Source organism: Mandrillus leucophaeus, unplaced genomic scaffold (genome assembly GCF_000951045.1).
Source record: "Mandrillus leucophaeus isolate KB7577 unplaced genomic scaffold, Mleu.le_1.0 Scaffold502, whole genome shotgun sequence".
NCBI classification, from domain to species: domain Eukaryota; kingdom Metazoa; phylum Chordata; class Mammalia; order Primates; family Cercopithecidae; genus Mandrillus; species Mandrillus leucophaeus.
Window position 1 is genome coordinate 836,148 of NW_012105388.1, and position 20,127 is coordinate 856,274.

The 20,127-nt window shown below is 48.7% G+C and overlaps 2 protein-coding genes across 5 annotated transcripts in view; one reads left to right on the forward strand and one right to left on the reverse strand.

Annotated features, from left to right (window-relative positions):
• The window catches only part of LOC105551000 (carboxyl-terminal PDZ ligand of neuronal nitric oxide synthase protein), a 336,582-nt gene that overhangs the window by 7,048 nt on the left and 309,407 nt on the right, over nt 1-20,127 (reverse strand). For 2 of the 4 annotated variants that reach the window (XM_011996099.1, XM_011996098.1), the window contains exons 9-10: nt 15,254-15,419; nt 10,314-13,746 (exon numbers count right to left, since the gene is read on the reverse strand). In XM_011996099.1, the coding sequence (XP_011851489.1) occupies nt 13,331-13,746; nt 15,254-15,419 (582 nt within the window). In that variant the 3' untranslated portion in view covers nt 10,314-13,330. Of the gene's footprint in view, nt 1-1,765; nt 1,956-10,313; nt 13,747-15,253; nt 15,420-20,127 lie in introns of those variants that run through there. The other 2 variants (XM_011996100.1, XM_011996101.1) reach the window with 2 other exon arrangements.
• LOC105551001 (chromosome unknown open reading frame, human C1orf111) lies at nt 3,936-6,937 on the forward strand. Its single transcript, XM_011996102.1, has 3 exons — nt 3,936-4,102; nt 5,397-5,510; nt 6,189-6,937. Exons 1-3 carry the CDS (start codon nt 4,000-4,002, stop codon nt 6,725-6,727), a joined length of 756 nt encoding a protein of 251 aa, XP_011851492.1. The 5' UTR covers nt 3,936-3,999; the 3' UTR covers nt 6,728-6,937.

Consider the following 20,127-nt stretch of genomic DNA (forward strand, 5'->3'; position numbering starts at 1 on the left):
TTAGCCAGGATGGTCTCGATCTCCTGACCTCGTGATCCGCCCGTCTCGGCCTCCCAAAGTGCTGGGATTACAGGCTTGAGCCACCGCGCCCAGCCAATAATAAGAGTTTTCTATATGATTATGCCAGTATTGCAATTCCTTTACATTATCAAAGTTCATCCTTAGATTTCTCCAGTTGTTTCCCAAATAAAACAATTTTGAGCCTGGAGGACAAGCACCAAGATCTGTCCTTGAAGTCCAGGAAGGGATAGCATTGCAATCAAATCAGTAAGTACAATCAATGGATTTGATAGAGGGCTGTGTAGAGATAGTAAAGGGAGGGTTGCTTAATCTAACTGAAGCTGGTTAAGAAATGCATAGTTTACTGTCACCTTTGTCCAGTTCTTAGAGATGAATGAATGGTGCTATCCTTTCTAGGCTGACTACCTAGATACATCATATTCTAAGGGCCTTTGGGTGGCAGGGAGGAAAACCTGTGGGAAGAGGAGTGGAGACTAGTCTCTGCAGATGAGCCCTGTGGCCTTCACCACTGCAGGATGAGGACCTGCCAGGGAACAGCATGACAGCATCCCTCGGACCCAGGGCCCGAGCTGGCTGGGCTCCGGATAGACCCGCCACACCAGCAGAAGCTTCCAGCCCGCTCCACAGCAAGCAGGGTCATCAACTCCTGATTATTCTCCTAAGTGTGTATCTTGCCACATCCTCCACTTTGGCACAATTTGCCTGTCGGGTCCCACATCTGTCTTATTTTCTTTAATCATGTCATCTGCAAACTAGCAAAGAAGATTTGGAAACCAAACCATTTAACTATTTTCCTCCAAACCAGAAAGCACATAGACAACAATGAAACTGTACGAAATGCCTGGGGAAGGCAAATTGCCACCACTTCCCAAATCAGACATTTCCCTGGCGGTCTCCTTACTGGTTTAAAGTGACTTTTCAGAGTAGACATACTCGTTTTCAAAAAAGCAAGCACCAAAAACACCTGTCAAGGTGATTAGTAAATTATAAGCTATTATTATTTTTAAAACACTCTTTGTAATAAACGTAACTCTGGATTATGCACCATTTTAGATTTTCTGTATTTTTTGCTCTCTACCCTTCATAACATAGTCTATAATGCACTGAATTGTCAAGTAATGTAAAAATAGCCTACCATGCACTCCCTTTACCCTTGTCTAAGTCTTCCCAGTAAATACACCTTGTCTTAAAATGGTAAGCTCCTTGAGGGGCCACAGCATCTGAAGTGTTTCTTTATCTTCTACAATGCCGACCTTAGGGTCTTGCATGATAGTAGGCATTTAATAAGTTTGTTTAATTGAATTTGACTTTTACATGAATTCTTAAAAATTGCATGACGGGCTGACACTACAGGGAAACTGCCCACAAGTCTTTTTCCATTTATAAAAACCACTCAAAAACCCCTCTATGTGAGTGGTCTTCAGAGGCTCTGGAGGTCAGATCTTGAGAACTGCCCTTCTATTTCAAGTGAAAGTGGGCCTCTGGCTGGGGGTCCCTCTATCCCTGTGTCTGAGGACGTGCAATGGGTCCTTCTTGATGATGACGCTAATGACCCCCACACATTGCCTCTCTTGCTTTAGGACTACAGGCTTGATGATTCAGAAAATAATGGCAATGGAGGAGAGAGAGATGACTGGACCCCAGCCAGGTGGCCCTCCCCACAGCACCCCCCAACATGCACACACCCAAGCAGAGGAGGGCATCTGGGAATGTAAGTCATCCACAAAACAACGGGATATCTTACCTGTCCGAGAAAGGGGCTTGGAAAGCAGGTGGGAAGCAAACAAGAGAAAGACTCATTTTACATAGTGACCAATCGCTTTGAGAGTGTCACCTACCACCTGGGCCACCAGCAACAGCAAACCTCGGGAGGACACAGCACACAAGACAGGGGACCTGCTACAAAGAGTGGTGCGCACCCGGGAACCACCAGGCTCCCACAAACTTTTCAGTGACTAAACCAAAACTGGGTCGCATTTTAAAAACTCTACACAGGCACTGAGAGATTCCGCCTTCCACATTTCCCCCCAGTATGTTGAGCATCTTTACATTAAGTCTGAGGTTCCAGTGGGAAAGTCTGAAGTTGGCAGTGGGAGGAATGTGATGGGTCAAGACAGAATGAATGCAATTCCAAGTCCTCGGGGCCCTGTGTGCACCACTCACAGGTATGCTACTGTCCACATGCCACTCACTGGGTTTTAGCCAGGAAGACATTCATCCACTCGAGTTCAGAGTCTAAACTAATCATATAGGAAAATCAAGTAGCAGAGAGGTTTGCCCAGTATCACACAGGTAGCTCATGGCGGAGTGGGGTTAGAAGTCACATAAACTGATGCCCAGACTCATGAGCTTTCTCTACACCATAATGGACCAAATGAAATTGCTGATACCCCCCAAATTGCCAAAGTATGTGGCTTCAACTTACTTTCCAACACATGTTAATGTTCCAAACCAGGCTATCTGGGAGGAACACGAGGGGAATCATGTTCTCCCATTGTCCTTCGAATGTTTCAGTACTGTGAATAAATACACACAGGAAGACAACTCTGGGCTATCATGTGCAGAAGCTAACTCACACTCCAGTCACACATGCTTGACAGCACCTCAAAAGAAGCCCATCACTATTTCCAGAGTGGCCATCGCTCCCCATGCAGCATAAACATACCTGCCATTTAGATCTGCAGCCCTGTTCTGTATCTAGTTGACACGTGATAATCTAGAAAGGGGTGCCTTCAGTTTATCTTCCGAGTCACAATCATCTTTCACCTTATCCACACCTTGCTAGTGCACAATGTTGTTACAGGACAAGTGAAACGAAGAGGCAACCTTGCCTCTCTGGGGTCCCAGAGTCTCCCCATCAAACTGACTTAAGCAATGAGCAAAACAGTATTAAGTCACCCATTTTTGTTTTAGTCACTCGCTAAAAAGAGCACCAACCACTGAAACCAATATTTGGTCCCTATTCTTAGGAAATACACATTGAAGTACTTAGGTGTAAAAGGACATAGTGTTTATAACTTACCTTCAAATAGTTCAGAGAAAAAATTAAGTATACACACATACAAATGGGGCAGGGGGCAGGAGGAAGGGGACTGATACAGCAAATCGGGTAAAATGTTAATAGGAAAATCTGGATACAGGGCATATGGGTGTTCTTTGTATTGATTTTATTTTTGCAACTTTTGAGACGGAGTCTTGCTCTGTCACCCAGGCTGCAGTGCAATGGCACGATCTCGGCTCACTGAAGCCTCTGTCTCCCGGGTTCAAGCGATTCTCCTGCCTCAGCCTCCTGAGTAGCTGGGATTACAGGTGCCCACCATCACGCCCGGCTAAATTTTATATTTTGAGTAGACAGGGTTTCACCATGTTTGTCTGGCTGGTCTTGAACTCCTGACCTCAAATGATCCACCCGCCTTGGCCTCCCAAAGTGTTGGCATTATAGGCCTGAGCCACTGCACCCAGCCTTTTCTGCAACTTTTATAAATTTGAATTTCCAAAGAAAATGTGAAAAATATATAAACCTCAAAAAACAAACTAAAACAAAACAATAAAAATATTTGCTGACAGAGATTAGGCTGATAAAGGAGAAGAAAAGGAAGGAGATTATTCAGACAGGACAGAGGTTTCCAGGGCTGGAGGGCTGGGGGTAGACAGTGTGAACACAGAAAAATGACGATAATAAAGATAAAAGGGGACAAACAGACAGCATCACTATAGTATCTCTACTATTTTCTTCTCTCTGGGTCTTCTCAATGAGGGCCTGCCGCTGGGCAATGGCAAGTCAAAAACAATCTTTACACATTTTAATCTTGCTTGCAGTTAGACTCCATTCATCTTCCAAAGGGTAACCTAGTTGGGTAGTGGAATCATGTGCCTTGTGACATCAACTGCGCTCAGAATGTTTATCCTCTGGACAAGCCAGCCAGCCTGCCTCTCCAGAGCAGGCGTGTGATCTCTGTACACCGCAGTGGTCAGAATATGGAGAACTTCTCACTCCTCAGCATCTCTGGACCTCCAATCTCTTCCTCCGCCCTGAGTGCTTTTCCCGACATTATGTTCTCTCGTGCCACCAGCCTGCCAGGTAAACTCTGGTGCCACTAGGGCCACAAAGATGTGGTTTTTTTGAAGCTTTTAATTGAGTACCCTACCAGAGCATGTTACAGGACCATGTAACGTGGTTTAGTGAGAAAGTCAAATTATGTATGGGGAGAAAATAATTTTTCAAAAAATTTGTGGTAAGTAGTTATTGCTGTGTATTGATTTTTGTTAAGGGAAGAAAGGGGTAAACTTTTGTTTTTTTTTTTTTTGAGACAGAGTTTCCCTCCTGTCACCCAGGCTGGAGTGCAATGATGCAATCTTGGCCACTGCAACCTCCGCCTCCTGGGTTCAAGCGATTCTTCTGCCTCAGCCTCCATTTATCAGCAAGTTTTTTCCCCCTAGAGTGTGCATGAAATCTCAAGGTGGTCGTATGTCTACACAGAGTAGAAACTAGTTTTACCTCTGTTTTGACAAGCTTGTAGAGGATTTGGAGTTAGCAAACCATCAGAGAAGCCTAAGCAGCAGGGTGAACTGATGAGCACATCCTGGAATAAAGCTGGACACCCTGATGACTCCCTGTTCAAAAATACGGTCCTTAGACTTGCAACATCTGCGTCGTCTGGGAGCTTTTAGAAATGCAGAATCTCAGGTTCCCACCCCAGACCCATTGAATCAGTGCCTGCGTTATTAACAAGATCCCCAGGGCATCCCTATGCACAGTAAAATGGAGAAGTACTGCTCAGTGGAGTAGGCCTCCTAAGCATTCATTTGCCTATATCCATGACATTTATAAATTTGTCCCCCAAACTGAACACAGCTTTTTTCTGGGATTTGAGGCAGGTCAGCTTTTTGTCCAAGTGTTAGCAGCTACTCCAGGGTGTGCCGTGCAGTGATGGTCCACGGGAACCCTGACTGTGGGTGTGAGATATTTCAACTGGACAATCCTCAAAGCGGGCATGGAACATTGCTCTGCGGCCTGTGACTCTGGGTCCCAGGATGCCCAGGAGACTGGCAATGTAGAGTGAAGTCATCCGTGTGATGAGATGCAAGAGGGTCAGGTGAGGGGCAGGCCAGGCACAGAGGTGTCATCTGGGCCACATCATAAATCCCACTTTGCAGAGGATGTTTCTGAGGCCTGAAAGAAATGGCCCCATTCAGAATTCCCCAGGATGTCATCCAGAATAGCTCTGCCTGGCTGAGTTCGAGAGGTCACTGTTCTGTTTCAGCTTTGAGATGCCTTGAAGTACAGAGGTTGAGCCTCTAGGTATGCCTGGGGGAGTCCCAGGAAGTGGAATCCCAACCTTGCTCAGCTCACCAGTGTTTCTTCTGTGACCCAGACATTGCAAAGACAGCGGTACCCACTGAGGCATCCAGCCCAGCTCAGGCCCTGCCACCCCAGTACCAAAGCATCACTGTCCGGCAAGGGATACAAAACACAGTGCTCTCACCAGGTGAGGCCTTCTCTGACTCTGGGTGGGAATGTATGAGAAGCTAAGGATGAATAGGGGCTGCTTCCCTAAGGGAGCAGAGGTGTCTGGAAGCTGGACCCCCATGCGTGGCCTTGTCACCTGCAGCCTCCTATCTGGCCCTTTTTCCTTTGGTACCCACAGGCCTGGGGCTCTCGCCATGCCTCCCCTCTGCTGTCTCTGAAGCTGGTGCAAGAGCTTCTGGCTGAGTGGGCTGTGGAGGGTAGTGAGGCTACCCCTCAAGATGGGTAGTGAGGCTGCAAAAAGGGTCACAGCCACGGGTGGCGAAAAGAAGGACTATGGGAGGCCGCCGGTCTGGCTGTCCGCTGGGTCACCTGTCTGTGTCTATCCTTAGAGGAGTCAGTGGACATGGTGTCTCCAGGAAGGGAAGGACTTGACAAATACCAAGGCTTACTAACTAAAAGCAGCCTCTCCCATCCCAAGATCCAGTGGCCCTTTGTACCCCTAGAAAAACAATGCAGTGAGAAGGAATGCCCTCGGCTGCTCTTCCCACCATCTTGCGTCTGCTCTCAGGACTGCAATCGTGGTGGGGTGGAGGTAACCGAGGACATGCCTGATGTCTGCCTTCTTGCCTTGCTGCTCTGGCATCCTTGGTTCCACTGCTCCCTGCCAGAGGCTCTGACCTGGTCCTTTCCTTTGCAGACTGCAGCTTGGGGGACACCCAGCATGGAGAGAAGCTGAGGCGGAACTGCACTATCTACCGGCCCTGGTTCTCCCCCTACAGCTACTTTGTGTGTGCAGACAAAGAGAGCCACCTGGAAGCTTACGACTTCCCAGAGGTGCAACAGGATGAGGGCAAGTGGGACAACTGCCTTTCCGAGGACATGGCTGAGAGCATCTGTTCGTCCTCTTCCTCCGCAGAGAACACTTGTCCTCGAGAAGCCACCAAGAAATCCAGGCGTGGCCTGGACTCCATCACATCTCAGGACATCCTAATGGCTTCCAGGTGGCACCCAGCACAGCAGAATGGCTACAAGTGCGCGGCCTGCTGCCGCATGTACCCCACCCTGGACTTCCTTAAGAGCCACATCAAGAGAGGCTTCAGGGAGGGCTTCAGCTGCAAGGTGTACTACCGGAAGCTCAAAGCCCTCTGGAGTAAGGAGCAGAAGGCCTGGCTCGGAGACAGGCTCTCCTCGGGCAGCTGCCAGGCCTTCAATAGTCCTGCTGAACACCTTAGGTAAATTGGCGGTAAAGCCTACTTATGTCTCTAGAGAGATGCCAATAAAGTTAGTCACAGCCTTCTGTCCAGTCTGAGGTCACCCCGTATAGCCTGCTGTCCTTCCCAGAACCCGGCTCCCATCCCCTTTGGCTAATGGTTGCCTAGCAACACCAGGCACACACCCTCCCCTTTCTCTCTTTTAAAAATAAAGACAATACCTGAAGTTTGGGAATATCCTCTAAGGCAGAGGTTCTCAAAGTAAGGTGCCCAGCCGGCAGTACCAGCATCACCTGGGAACTCTCAGGCCCTCCTCAGACCTGCTGAATCAGAAACCATGGGGCTGGGGCTGGTGGTCTGTATTCTAACCAGCCCTCCAGGTGACTCTGATGCAGTTCAGCTATGAGAAGCACTGCTCTAGGATCCTGGCCTCTGCTTGGTCCCTGTGTGTTCAGTCCTTGCCCCACCTTGGGAATAAGGAGCTGGATGCCCTTTCCTATTTGCATGGGGAAGAATCTCTGCAGTTTTAAAGGCTTCTTTGATGGTAGATCTTCTGAGGAGGGGAATGTGGAGGACAATATGCCTCTGAGTATATGCCAGGTCAGAGGCAGATGAGACTGAGCTCACCCAGGGCTGAGCTCACATGTGCCACCATCATTCACTTAGAACAGCCATCTTGTGCTGGCGCAGAATAGAATCAGTTTTGACCCAGGAGACATCTTTTCATGGCTGCTTTGAGCCAGGTGAAAATGGGCAGGTAAACATGGGAACCTATTGCTTCCTGTTACCAAGTAATGTGCCCAGCAGGCAGCCCTGACTCTTCCTCCATTTCTGAGTGAACCTCCCGGTCCATCTGACCCAGAAAGACGGATAAGCATCAGGGATGCAGCAAGGACATCTATCTTGACTGTAACATGATTCTTAAAAAGCACCAAATGCTTGCTGGTCATCCTTTCAGGCCTCATTTACCTCTTGCTTCACCTCCCTGATGACTCAGTGGCCCCTCCACTACAGTGGGCACTGCCTTGCAGGGACCCCGGCACAAACCCTCCCCTGGTCTTTGCCTCCCCCAGGGCTTGGCCAGCAGGTGGCCTGGAGGGTCCTGCCTCACCTCCCAATGGCTTTTCCTCCAGAGTCTTACCTATGGCTTAGCAGAGCTGCTCTGCTTATCAGTGTGCTGCGAAAATCTCATTTGTGGTTCTCTCATTCCCCACAGAGTGGGAGGGAGGCTGGGCTCAATCCCTATCACATCATATGCTGTGAGACCACTCCCGCCCTGTGCCCTTGAGCCATGCTTCTCACCCCATTCTATCCCCAACCCCACCCAGCCTGCATCCCAGAGTCCACTTGGCTGCCAGGCTCCAACTGGGCTGGGAGCCAGGACAAGGTCACAACCTGTCCAGTCCAGTGTGCGGGGGTCTCCAGGCAGCCCTGACATCACTCCCAGGACCCTGTGCCCTGAAAGGGCAGATGATTGGCTCTGGGCAATCTTTTTAGTCCTCACTCTGAGCTAGTGTTGTCTCCTGTCCTTTGCCAATCCCATGCTCCCTTCTCTATGGCATCTGTACAACAGGTATAGAACACATCACGAGAAGGAAAACAAGCAGGCCAGAGACTGAGCCCAGGTGCCACAGCACGTGCCCATCCTGCCTGCCAGGTGCTTGTGGTTAGTGTCTTCTCCCTAAAGACAAGGCGTTTTCCACATTCCACATTTGATGTTGTATCAATGTAACCCCAGGAATTTTCTCAGTACAGAGCTAAGTTTTAGCAGAGCAGGAAAAAGCACCCAGTACTGTACTGAGCAGCACAGGTGCAGGTAGAAGAAAGCTCCCTTATCCTGGGTCACTGCCAGGTACTCTCTACCAGGTGCTTTTAAAATGCAATCTCATTTACTCTCCAGAGTAGCTTTTTGTGGTTTATACTATCCCCATTTTCGAGATGAGAATACAAAGCTCAGTTCAGTTCACTTAGCCAGAAAAGAACAGAGGGCATGTGAACCCAGTTGATCTAACCTTTCCAACTTTCTCTCTAGCCTGGGCCTGACGAAGCATCAGGCTTAACACGTCCTCTGCCTGCAAAATGGCTAAAAGTTCCAGCCAAAGTGACCTGGCTTCTCTTTGTTCTGTGAGATCCACAGCTCCTAATTCCTCAAACTCTCCCTCCTTTACCAACCTCCTCTGCCCTTTCATTTGTACTCCTTGCAGGGAAGCCTACATTCCCATGAGTCAGGACTTCCGTGCTGAGCTGTGTTGCAGTGATACCATGATCCCCCCTGAGGTAGGTATGAGGAGGAGCCTGTTTTGTCCCCATTATGAACATTTCTAGAATAGGCCTATTCAGACTTCTACCAACTACATATTTCAGGCATTTAGTCATGAAGTCAGTGAAATAGTTTAACCTTTTTTTTTTTTTTTCTCCTTGAGACAGGGTCTCGCTCTATCACCCAGGCTGGAGTGTGCAGTGGCGTGATCTCGGTTCATTGCAACCTCCGCCTCCCAGGCTGAAGCCATCCTCCCACCTCAGCCTCCCAAGTAGCTTGGACCACAGCCACTCACCACCATGCCTGGCCAATTTTTATGCTTTTTTTGTAGAAACGGTCTTTCCCCATGTTGCCCAGGTTGGTTCAAACTCCTGAGCACAAGCGATACACCTGCCTCGGCCTCCCAAAGTGCTGGGATCACAGGCATGAGCTGTATAATCTTGATTATAAAATTATACAGTTATATTGGCAAATATCTATGATGTAGTAATTTTTCAAGCACTCAGAACTTGATGCTGGCCAGGCGTGGTGGCTCATGCCTGCAATCCCAGCACTTTGGGAGGCCAAGGCGGGAGAATCGCTTGAGCTCAAGAGTTTGAGACCAGCCTGGACAACATGGTGAAACCCCGTCTCTACAAAAAATACAAAAATTAGCTGGGTGTGGTGGCATACACCTGTAGTCCCAGCTACTTGGGAGACTGAAGTGGGAGGATTGCAGAGCCCAGGGAGGTCAGGGCTGCAGTGAGCCATGATCATGCACTTCAGCCTGGGCGACAGTGAGACCCTGCCTTAAAAAAAAAACCCAAAAAACAAAAAGCCCCAAAACTCAAAATCAAAAAACAAACTGGTTGCTACTACCCACATATTCTAATGATATTTGGAGTTTGAAAAAACCTGGGATTGGCAGAGTCAGCAAAAATGGGTGTAGATGAGAGTTTCCCAAACTCAGGACTACTAACATTTGGGGCTGGATGATTCTTTGTTGTGGGGGGCTGTCCTGTGCATTGTAGGATATTGATCAGTATCCCTGGCTTCACTCACTACATGCCAGTAGCTTTGTGACAACGAAAAACATTTCTAGACATTGTCAGATGTCCCCTGGTGAGGCAAAATCATCCCTAGTTAAGAACCACTGATACCTCTGATCCCGCAGGGCTGATCTATATAAAGTGCAAATGAAGCCACCATCTTCCTCTCCTCCTACAGGGAACTTGTGAATCCTTCCTCAATCCCATACCTTTGGGAACCATGTCACAGAGCTGATGCCACTTGGCTTGGGAAGTGGGGTGGAAGTGAGGGGGAGAGAAGGAGCAGGTACAATAGAAGCAGCAAGAAAATACAATGGAAAAGCTTTTAGAAATAAGAAAGATTTATTTAGCAAAAGCCACTAGACTAGTGACAACATCCAGGGAGTAAGTGCACTTACATTAACAGAATCTTTTCCCAGAGAGTTGATCCAACAGAGTTAATGACACACAGCTTTAGGAAGTAGAGGGCTAGCAGGTAGAGGGTTAGGAGGAAGCAGTCAAGCAAAGAGTAAATAAAAGGAATACAACTCCTAAACAAGATCCATTGAGAGAAATGAGGCTAGGAAGAGGTTTTACAGAGAGAGCATTGATATAAGCAGGAATATAAGGAATATAATTTTTAATCCCAATATACAGTCCATCCAGTGTGGAGAAATTCTTTCCTGGCTCCATAACTGTGGGAGACTCCTGTGCACGAGAGCCTGCTGGCACCTGGGGCAGGCTGGGGCAGGCACCAATAAGGTCAGCACCCCTGGTGTCCATTTGTCCTCCATATAGGGCAGAGTAGAAGAATGAAAAAGAGGAAGGCAGAGTTGAGTTAGCAGAGCAAGAAGCAAGGAGGGAGGACAGGGTGACATCGTTGGGAAATCAGGTCTGCAATGTTCCCTTTCCTGCCCAGTTGGCCCTGATGGAGGGTTGGTGGCTGGTGATCCTTCAAGGCTCCTAGATCTGTCCTTTGTCTCCCATCTCCACACACCAAGTGTGCACTGGTTTGGGTCCCACTAGGGAGGATGCCAATATACAAACTAGTCCTTCAGGGAGGGCCTGAACTGGGGAAAGGGTGGGGCCCAGGCAGGAAGAAACCACCATGGAACACCCCAAGGGCAAGAGTCTTGGATGGGTCCCAAAGTCAGCAACACAGATAACTAGTTTCCCCAATTTTTTAATCTCTCCATTTCCTTTTGTCTATCCAATCTTTAAGTTTTTACAGACCATTTAGAAATGGCCTTCCTCACTTGCTCCCTGGCCACATCCCACACAAGCCCTCTCCATCCACATTCCACACACCTAATCCACTGGCCTCTGGCTTTATCCTCAGCTCCTGCTTACGTCCAGAAAACAGACTTTTCACCCCTCTGAACATTCAAAATCTTAATAATCGAAGCGGTCTTGGACTCAAGGAACCCTGGGTTAGATTTAATAAGCTAGGTAGGCTCAGTCACACTGGATTCCTGACAGCTGCTCATTTAGTTTCATGGATTTCACTTTTCTAGTTCTTCCTTCTCTGTGTACCTGTACCTATTTCCAATGGCAAATTAGATCAAAACAAAACAAACAGAACCATGCCTCTCCAACTAAATGCATGTTAGAAAACACAAATCTGTTGCTGATTCAAACACCCTGGAGATTCCCACTCTTTTCTGTCTGGTCACAATCCTACATATAGGTACACACCTTCCCTCACACATGTATATATAAACACATGTGTACACACACACACAAAACACACACACATCCCACCCCATCCTATTTCCACTGACACCCTGATGCACCAAGGAAGGCTAACATAAAACTGAATTTATTTCCTTTAATTTGGACTTTCTGGGCTAAACCAACTGTGGCCATTAGAAGAGGACTGCACTTTTATTTATATACATTCTAAAGCAAAGCTAGGATCGATGAACTCCATTTTGGGACAATCATATCCTTGCCGATTGACCCTCCAAAAATACTGCAGTTTGCATCTGTAGCTTGTTGTCTAGGATGAAGACTTAATTCCCCAAACATATGACTCTAGCAGGTCTCAGCAATCTCTTCAGGCATTTGAAAATCTGTTAACAGCCACTTACGGCCTTACAGGAGCAAAGGAGCTTTCCCTCATTGCCCCAGTCAGCCCATTAAGGAGTGGTGATCCCTAGGCAAAGCCTAGATCATGAAAGATAAGACAATTGCACATGGCACTTTTTACAGGTGTGCTCAAGGCACGCACCCAGAGAGATGGGCCAAGGGTGGCAATGGCTGCAGTCCCTGACCCAAGTGGCAGTGATTCAGAAAAGTGGACAAAAACAGTCTCACAGTCTCAGCTATCAGCCTGCATTCACTTTTTTTTTTTCTTTCTCTTTTTTCTTTTCTTTTTTTTTTTTTTTTTTGCAGTAAAAACTGACCACCACTACCCAGTGGAGGGGACAGGTTGAGAGGTAAGGCTGGGGACTCTGGTCCTCTGGGGCTTTCAGAGAGGTAAAGTGCTGCAAAAGCTTTAGCTGGACAGGACACAGGGGAGGTGAGGGGCACTTCCCAGCTTCCATTTAGATGGGCTGGGCTACAAGCAGGAGGTGGGCAGGGCAGGGCTTTCAAAACAAGAATCAGATCTAAGTGACCTGGAGCAGCAAACAAGCTGTCCTCCCCCCTGGGCTCTCACACCAAGGGCCTGAACCATGTTAAAGCTTCAAGGCTCCTTTTGAAGCAACATTCAATGTCCGGCTGGAGAAAACGTTTGGATTCAGTTCCTCTAAAAGATTATCCACTGTGACACATTCCAATTCCATGCTCACACTACAAGGACTAGCCTGGCTTTTGTAGCCCAGATCACTCAATCTCCACAATCTCAGCAAGGGCCTGGAGAAGGAATTCCTCTCATAAAGGTAGGGGGAGGGTTAGGCAACTCATAGCATCCTGATATCCGAAACAAAGTACCTGAGAAGGTACGGATGGCTTCCCTTCATGGTCGGGACCATGGAGATGGGGAGAGTGAGGGGGTACAGGGGCATCACGGACAAAGCGTGGGAGCCTGACGATGCAGCAGGTAGGGGCAGGTCCTCCAGCAGCCTGGCAGTCCTGGAGAGAGACCCTTTCCTGAAGCCATGGGCTCTGGAAGGCCCTACCTCCATCACCCTCTAGTCACAAGTAGGAGAGGAGCTGATTCACCTCTGGGAATCCGATTTCTTCCCCACTTTACCCTCCAAAGCAGAATCTCAATCCTTTCCTGAAACCTCACACTCTCCCGGGCCCTGGCTGGCATTTTCCTCGGCAGCGCGCATTCACTGGGCATCCCCTACCCGGGCAGCAGCCAGACACGGCCCCTCCAGCCACGCCGCCGCCTCCATCTCCTCGCCCTCGGCACCTACACGGCGATCTCATCATCCAGGCCGTCACCCAGCTCCTGCCTCTGCAGGACATTCAGCAGGCGCGGCAGCTCCTCCTGGGACCACGAGTCGCGCTCCTCGCTCTCGTCCGTGTTGGACTCGTACTCCGAGGCGATGCCTGACTCTCGGAACTTGATGAGCTCCAGACCGCCCAGGAGCGCCTCGCCCTGTGCTGGGGGCGGGGTGTCCTCGGGCGGGAGAAAGCGAAAGCACTCCAGCTTCACCAAGCAGTCGCGCCTACCTAAGGGGCTGCCCGCAGGGTGGGCAAAGTCAGCCAAGCCCGCGCCCAGCGGCGGCGAATGCAGGTCCTCCGGCTTAGGGGTCGTGGGGTCACAGAGCACGGGCAGGGCTCCAGAGCGGAAGGTGATCTCCAGCAAGCTGTCCTGGGAGCCCACTGCAGGGGAGACAAGAGGTAGCAGAGGGGCAGCGTTAGGCAAGGTTGCTGATTTGGGATGCCCGCCTTCTGATTTGGGATGCCTGCCTTCTGCCCGCCGGTGCCCTGCAAAAGCCCTTCCCAGACCAGCTTAGCAGCACCTTCCTGGGCTTTGGATCGCTTAACTCTTCACCCCTTCCTGGCGCCCCCACATAGCTCCAGACACACCTCGCTGGAGGGGAGGAGCTTTGGGAGGTGGTAAAGGCGGGGACATGAGAACCTTATGATGGTTCTGGAAGCCACTAAAGGCTCTGAATAGTGTTAGTGGTAGGAAAAAGGTACCAATTGAGAGAACCATGTTAGAAGCCTGTGGTAACCTTTAGTACAATCATATAAATAAGCATTAATTAGGATAGAGCAGAGTTTCAATGAATAATCTGGAAAATCCAGAGAGGCTTCCAGAGTGGTGAAGGTTTCCAATCCATACCTCTGGGTTACTTTAAAAATACAGGCTCCCAGACCAGTCCCAGACCCAATGATGTAGGATCTCTGTAGGTTGGACCCAGTAAGATGTATTTTTAAAAGAGCTCACGGGATAGTTTGGGGGAACCACTGGTATAGCTGGAACAAAGTTTTGCAATCAGATCTAGGTTTGAATCTTGACTCTGCTCCTTGCTAGGCCTGTAACCTTGAGCTAATTACTTAACCTCCCTGAATCTGTTACCTCATCTGTAAAATGGCATCCCATTTTTCTGCAGCCGAACTACAGGGATTAAATGATCTCACATGCAAAAAATTCTATCAGTTTCTAGCACAATGTGTGGTCAATGGGTATTTGCTGGTCCACAGCCCACACACACCCTGAGCATGCATACAACCCACAGAAAGGCTCAAGAGGAAGGCGTGAAAATGTGTTGCAATCTACAGCTGTCCAGTCCAGTCTGGGGGTGCTGAGCGTAGAGAAAGCCTCTCAAGTAGGGGCCAGGCAACCTCTGCCATTGTCCAGCAAAGCTGTGCAGCCAGTGATTCCACTGCCTTACCCACTGAACAGATATACTGCTCCCAGCTTTTTCTATGTGACAGAGTTTTGAAATACATAGTGCAGAATAGTAAACTAAGAAACAATTTGCTGTCTCCCACAGAGCTCACAGAGACCATGACACCCAATAGGTGCCGAGTATACTGTATGGTGGTTGCAAAAGCTCTCTGAGAAAGAAATGGGCTGCCCTAGGACATAGAGTACCTGAGCCCCTATCAAATAGAGACTGAATGAGCACATAGCAGTGACTCCGGGGACATTCAAAGTCCAGCCCTGGGCCTGGATTAGAAGGCACCCGAGATCTCCTTTGGGCATGCGATTCTGTAATTCATTAAGTATACTAATGGGGAAACAAAGCTGCCTATGTTTTCTGCTGGAATATAGGGGCAGGTCAGGGGTCCAAGAAAGCACCACCAAAAACTTGAGGAAAGTAACACTCTTTCCAGAGCCTTCACAGAGGAAGCGGGGCTGGGGAGGGCACTGGCTTACTGGCGTTCTGTCCTGACAGCTTCAGCTCCAGCTCTTGCACCTGCTTGACCAGCAGGGAGATGTGCTGGAGCATGTCCTTGTTCTGCAGCAAAAGCTGGTGCACGCGAGCCTGGGCCTCCAGCCGCGCCGCAGCCTCAGCAGCCAACTGGTCCTTCAGCAAGTGTACCTGCAGAAAAGAGGCAGCAGCAGAGAAGACAGGACAGAGAGAAGAGAGGGACATGAATGCACATGAGAGTCGCTGCCAGACAGCCGGGACCAGAGATGCCCTCCACATTCAGTTCAAGAAGAAGCCCTTTGGGATGCCTGCCTTCTGCCCGCCGGTGCCCTGCAAAAGCCCTTCCCAGACCAGCTTAGCAGCACCTTCCCGGGCTTTGGATCTCTTTTCCAAAGAGCTCCAAATGGCAGAATGGGCATCTGGGCTTATCATTCCAGAGGAGGAGCCGAAAGGAGTGGGTTCACTGACCCTGTGAAGCTGTGTGTCCCAAGGGAGGGCCATGATGTATCACTAAGGTACCACTCTGGGCCCCATACCAAGGGCAAGAAGCAGGAAAGAGCCATCGACCCCCAGCCCCCACCACATACACACACACACACACGCACAGTGCTCCATCCCTGCTTAGAGAACTCCTTCAGCACCTAGTATGGCATATGCCACGTTGGAGGTGGAAGGGGGCACACTCTTTTCTCATCCCGTCTTCTAAAAAACAAAACCAAAACTGATCTATTGACCCACTGGCTAAGAACAGTGTCACAACGAAGCCCATATAATCTTTCTCCCTCCCCCACTCACCCAAAAGTAGTGAGAAATAGGAAGCACTACACATGGCTTTTTAAATTAGTGATGCAGCTGTCATCTAGCCACTCTGTAGGTGGCAGCTTCTTTCCCTGTCTTCCCTTTTTATTTGCCATGGCAGACATCTAGGACCATGATTCATACCACATACCACCAGGACCACCTGGTAGGGGTTAAACATTTGCTGACTGACTCATGAGAGGGCCTCCTCCAACCAGCCCAGAAGGGCTGAGGTGAACAGTTTGTGGCACCCTCATCAATTTCCAACGTTCTCATGGCAGAGCAGCCAGCAGCGATGCATTCAGCATGCTTGAGGCCCAGTGGTGTCAACATCTCTGTTCTTGGTGAGCAATCCTTATGTGGAGATGAAACTCAGTGGGAGGAGACAGGGGCAACCAGACCAGGACCCTGGTTTGAAGAAACTGAGTTAGAAGGCCAATACTAGTGTTCACACATATGTGATTCTTGTGCAAAGAAGTGAATAAAGGGTTCTCCAGGGAGGGTTTCAGAAAGCTCCCGAAGAAAGGGAACTAATGAATTTTTATGGCCTGAATCAATGTAGCTTATGTGGAAAAGGGTGTTCTTGTACCAAAACCATGGTGTGGGTAAAGACAGAGCCAGGTGACTGGGGGCAGGAGAGGTGTGACGAGGATGCAGGAAGATGGATGGGGAGTCGAAAGCATTAGCTGATTCTCTTGCTCAGAAAACAAATGCTCAAATTTCTGAAGAGGAGTTTGCTCTGAAGAGATTCACAGTTTTTTTAGGGAGTAAAGGGCAGTACTAACCTCACAGTTGGCCACCCCTGGCCAAGTGACCTGCTGGCCCAGGGCATGCCCCTCCCAGCAACCAGCACTCAGAGAATTACACTTGTGGATACAGTGGCTGCCTCCCTCTTGCCCAGATTGGAGGCCCTGACCTTGCCATTGACCCTGTTTCTAATTGAGTGGAGCCATAGGGGCATAATGCCTAAGGAATTTAAAGTAAATCTGTCCTCCATAAAGCTGCTAAGGACAGAAGACATTTTGGTCTAGAAGTCAGACTCATTTTTTTGTCTCATATTAATTGAGAAAAGATCTGGGGAGGGGTGAGAACAGGTGTGATACAGTGAAATACATGTTTGGTCTTCATCCCTGTTTCCTGACATATAGCTCCCCAAACCTTGAGATATCCAGAGTGGTAAGAAAGTTTTTTGTATGCTTATTAGATGATTAGTGGTTGGGGACCCCCTGGAAGCTTCAGGATGGGGGCTGGTCACAGGAAAGACCAAGGTATGATTAGAGGGTTGGGACTTTTCAGTCCCACGCTCTAACCTCTAGGAGGGGAGGGGCTAAAAGTTAAACTAATCATCAGTGGCCAGTGATGTAATCAATCATGCCTACATAATAAAGCCTCCATTAAAAACTCAGAAGGACTGGATTGGGGGAGCTGCCAGGTTGAACATTTGGAGGTTCCTGGAGGGTGGTGCACCTGGGGAGGGCATGGGAGCTCTAGCTGCCCTTCTATGCATGTCTTCCATCTGGTGTTCATTGGTATCCCTTATAATATCCTTTAAAGTAAACCAGTAAATGTAGGTGTTTCCCTGAGTTCTGTGAGTTGCTCTAGCAAATCAGTTGAGTCCAAGAAGAGGGTAGAGGGAACACCAATTTATAGCCAATTGGTCAGAGGTGCAGGTGACAAACTATTACTTGTAATTGGTGTCTGAAATGGGGGAAAGTCTTGCAGGATTGAGCCCTCAAACTGTAGGATCTGATGCTGTTTCCAGGTCGATAGTATCAGAATCAAACTGAGTTAGAGGACACTGCGTGTCCTCTGCAGAACTGCTTGCTTGCTTGGTGTGTGGGAAAAAGTCCCATACATTTGGTCATAGAAGTATGTTGTGACAGTATAGCAGGAAGAAACTGAGTTTGTTTCTTCCTATATCCACTCAACAGGGAAAGAAATGTCAATAATATTTTAATCTGGATGTCAGACGATGGGTGGCTATTAAGGTTTTCTCCTCCTTGGAAAGGGAGGCATGGAGAAATTTCAGCTTGGGATCCCCCAAATCTATTTGGTTCTAAGGAACAGGACAACTGCTGTGGGAAGCCCACAGATAAGCCTCAGAGAAGGGTAAGCTTAATCTTGCACTTATGAGTACCGTTACTTATCCCAACAAAGAATGTCATCGAAAGGAACCTACTGAGCAAATAAAATTACTAAATTATTCATCTTCCATTTTCTTTGGAACCAAACCAAACAGAGAGAAATGTGGAACAAAGTTTTTTGGTGATTATAAACAAAGAAAGCAGAGAATCCTGCATATCTCTAACTGGCACTTATTGAGGGCTCTCTGCACACATACTGCAGTGTCAGTTTCTTTTCTTTCTTTCTTTCTTTCTTTTTTTTTTTTTTTTGAGACTCACTCTGTCACACAGGCTGGAGTGCAGTGGTGCGATCTCAGCTCACTGCAACCTCTGCCTCCTGGGTTCAAGCAATTCTCCTGCCTCATCCTCCCAAATAGCTGGAATTACCAGTGCCTGCCACCACACCTGGCTAATTTTTGTATTTTTAGTAGAGACGGGGTTTCCCCATGTTGGCTGGGCTGGTCTTGAACTCCTGACCTCAAGTGATCCACCTGCCTTGGCCTCCCAAAGTGCTGGGATTACAGGTGTGAGCCACTGCACCCAGCCCAGAGTCAGTTTCCTGCTTCCCAATCTGAACATCCCAACAGGACAGGCCATTCAAATGCACCAGACCAGAAGCTGGAGTGCTTGTCTGTTGGGTACTCCCTAGGCAACTGTAGATAACTCACTCCTCTCCAGACCTCAGTTTCTCCATCTGTCAACCAATAGGACTGACTTGAGGATCAGACAGTTGATAATTCCACATCCAGGTTGACATCGTGGTCAGTACTAGAGGGAATTTGTTAATGGCTCAGTTCCCCACTGTGAAGTCAGAGAATTAGAATTGAGGGTGAAGGAAGAGTCCCCTCTTACAGAAGCCAGGAAAAAACTTGAAAGCTTGTTTTGCAGGTACCCAAGTACCAATGGTGGAGTACCAGCAATACCTAAAAGAAGACCCTTGAATTAATTGCTTCCCATCGCAGATCCACTGGCACTAAGTGCCATGAGAAAATGCTCCTTGTACCAGATTAAATGGGCGTTTTACCTCTGTAAAACCAGTTATACTATTTCAGGTATTTTCAAGCCCTGCGACTATGTGAGCACTCGCTGCTGCCACTGCCTGAGCTAGCACTAATGAGCCCTCTGCTTCTGCAGCTGTCAAAAGTGGTACTGGGCATAAGGCTCAAACCCCATGCTGTGGCAGGCTGTGCTGCAGGAGAGCCCAAATCAGGCCACACTGAGACAAAATGGCCTGGACTTCTTTTAACTTTGAGGCGCAGTGTTTTATAACTATGTAGGCTTGAACTTGAAGCACTGAAATGAGGCAGCGTTATGTGAAGCCTTGGTTTGGGCAGTCTGCTACAGCCCTCTGTGCTTTGTTTCCCCATTCATACAACAGGGGCAGAGACCACCACCTCCTCCCCACCAGATGGGATGTTTTTTGGATTTAGCACGCTTTTCTTTCAAAGAATTAAACCCCTTTCATAAAAGTAGACCATATTTCTTTCTGGAAAGGTACAAATTAGTGTCTCCTTTGCAGAAGTGTGTTGTCTTTGGCAATGAATGTTGTACTTGCATACTAAGTTAGTGATGTGGCACAGAGTGATGTGACACTAAGGCCATGCCTGGAGTGCCAGGGCTCAGATGTCCAGCTCTGCACTCTGGCCTCATCATGACACACAAAAGTTCAGCCCTGCACCCTCCAGCTCTACACTGCTTCCCCAGACTCTGAAACCCACCCTCAACCCACCCAGCCACACCAGACCATTGGCCCCCTCACTCTCCAGCTTACTTGCCTGGACTCCAGCTCCTCCATCAGAAGTGAGGGCAGGGCCAGGCTGAAGTTAGGGAGTAGCAAGCACATGGAAATGGCAGTGGAGAGAACCAGAGCAATTTGCCCCCCCCACACACTGGACACAGAAGCAGAGGCAGGTGCCGCTGTCTCAGCATGCACATGGCAAGGACTTGGGCAGTGCACA

Bases quoted from the DNA above. Each gene is read 5' to 3' on its own strand.
- LOC105551001 (XM_011996102.1), top strand. From the start codon at position 4,000: ATGGAGAACTTCTCACTCCTCAGCATCTCTGGACCTCCAATCTCTTCC. The intron at 4,103-5,396 runs GTAAACTCTGGT...TCTGTGACCCAG, and splicing joins TCGTGCCACCAGCCTGCCAG to ACATTGCAAAGACAGCGGTA. The intron at 5,511-6,188 runs GTGAGGCCTTCT...TTTCCTTTGCAG, and splicing joins AAACACAGTGCTCTCACCAG to ACTGCAGCTTGGGGGACACC.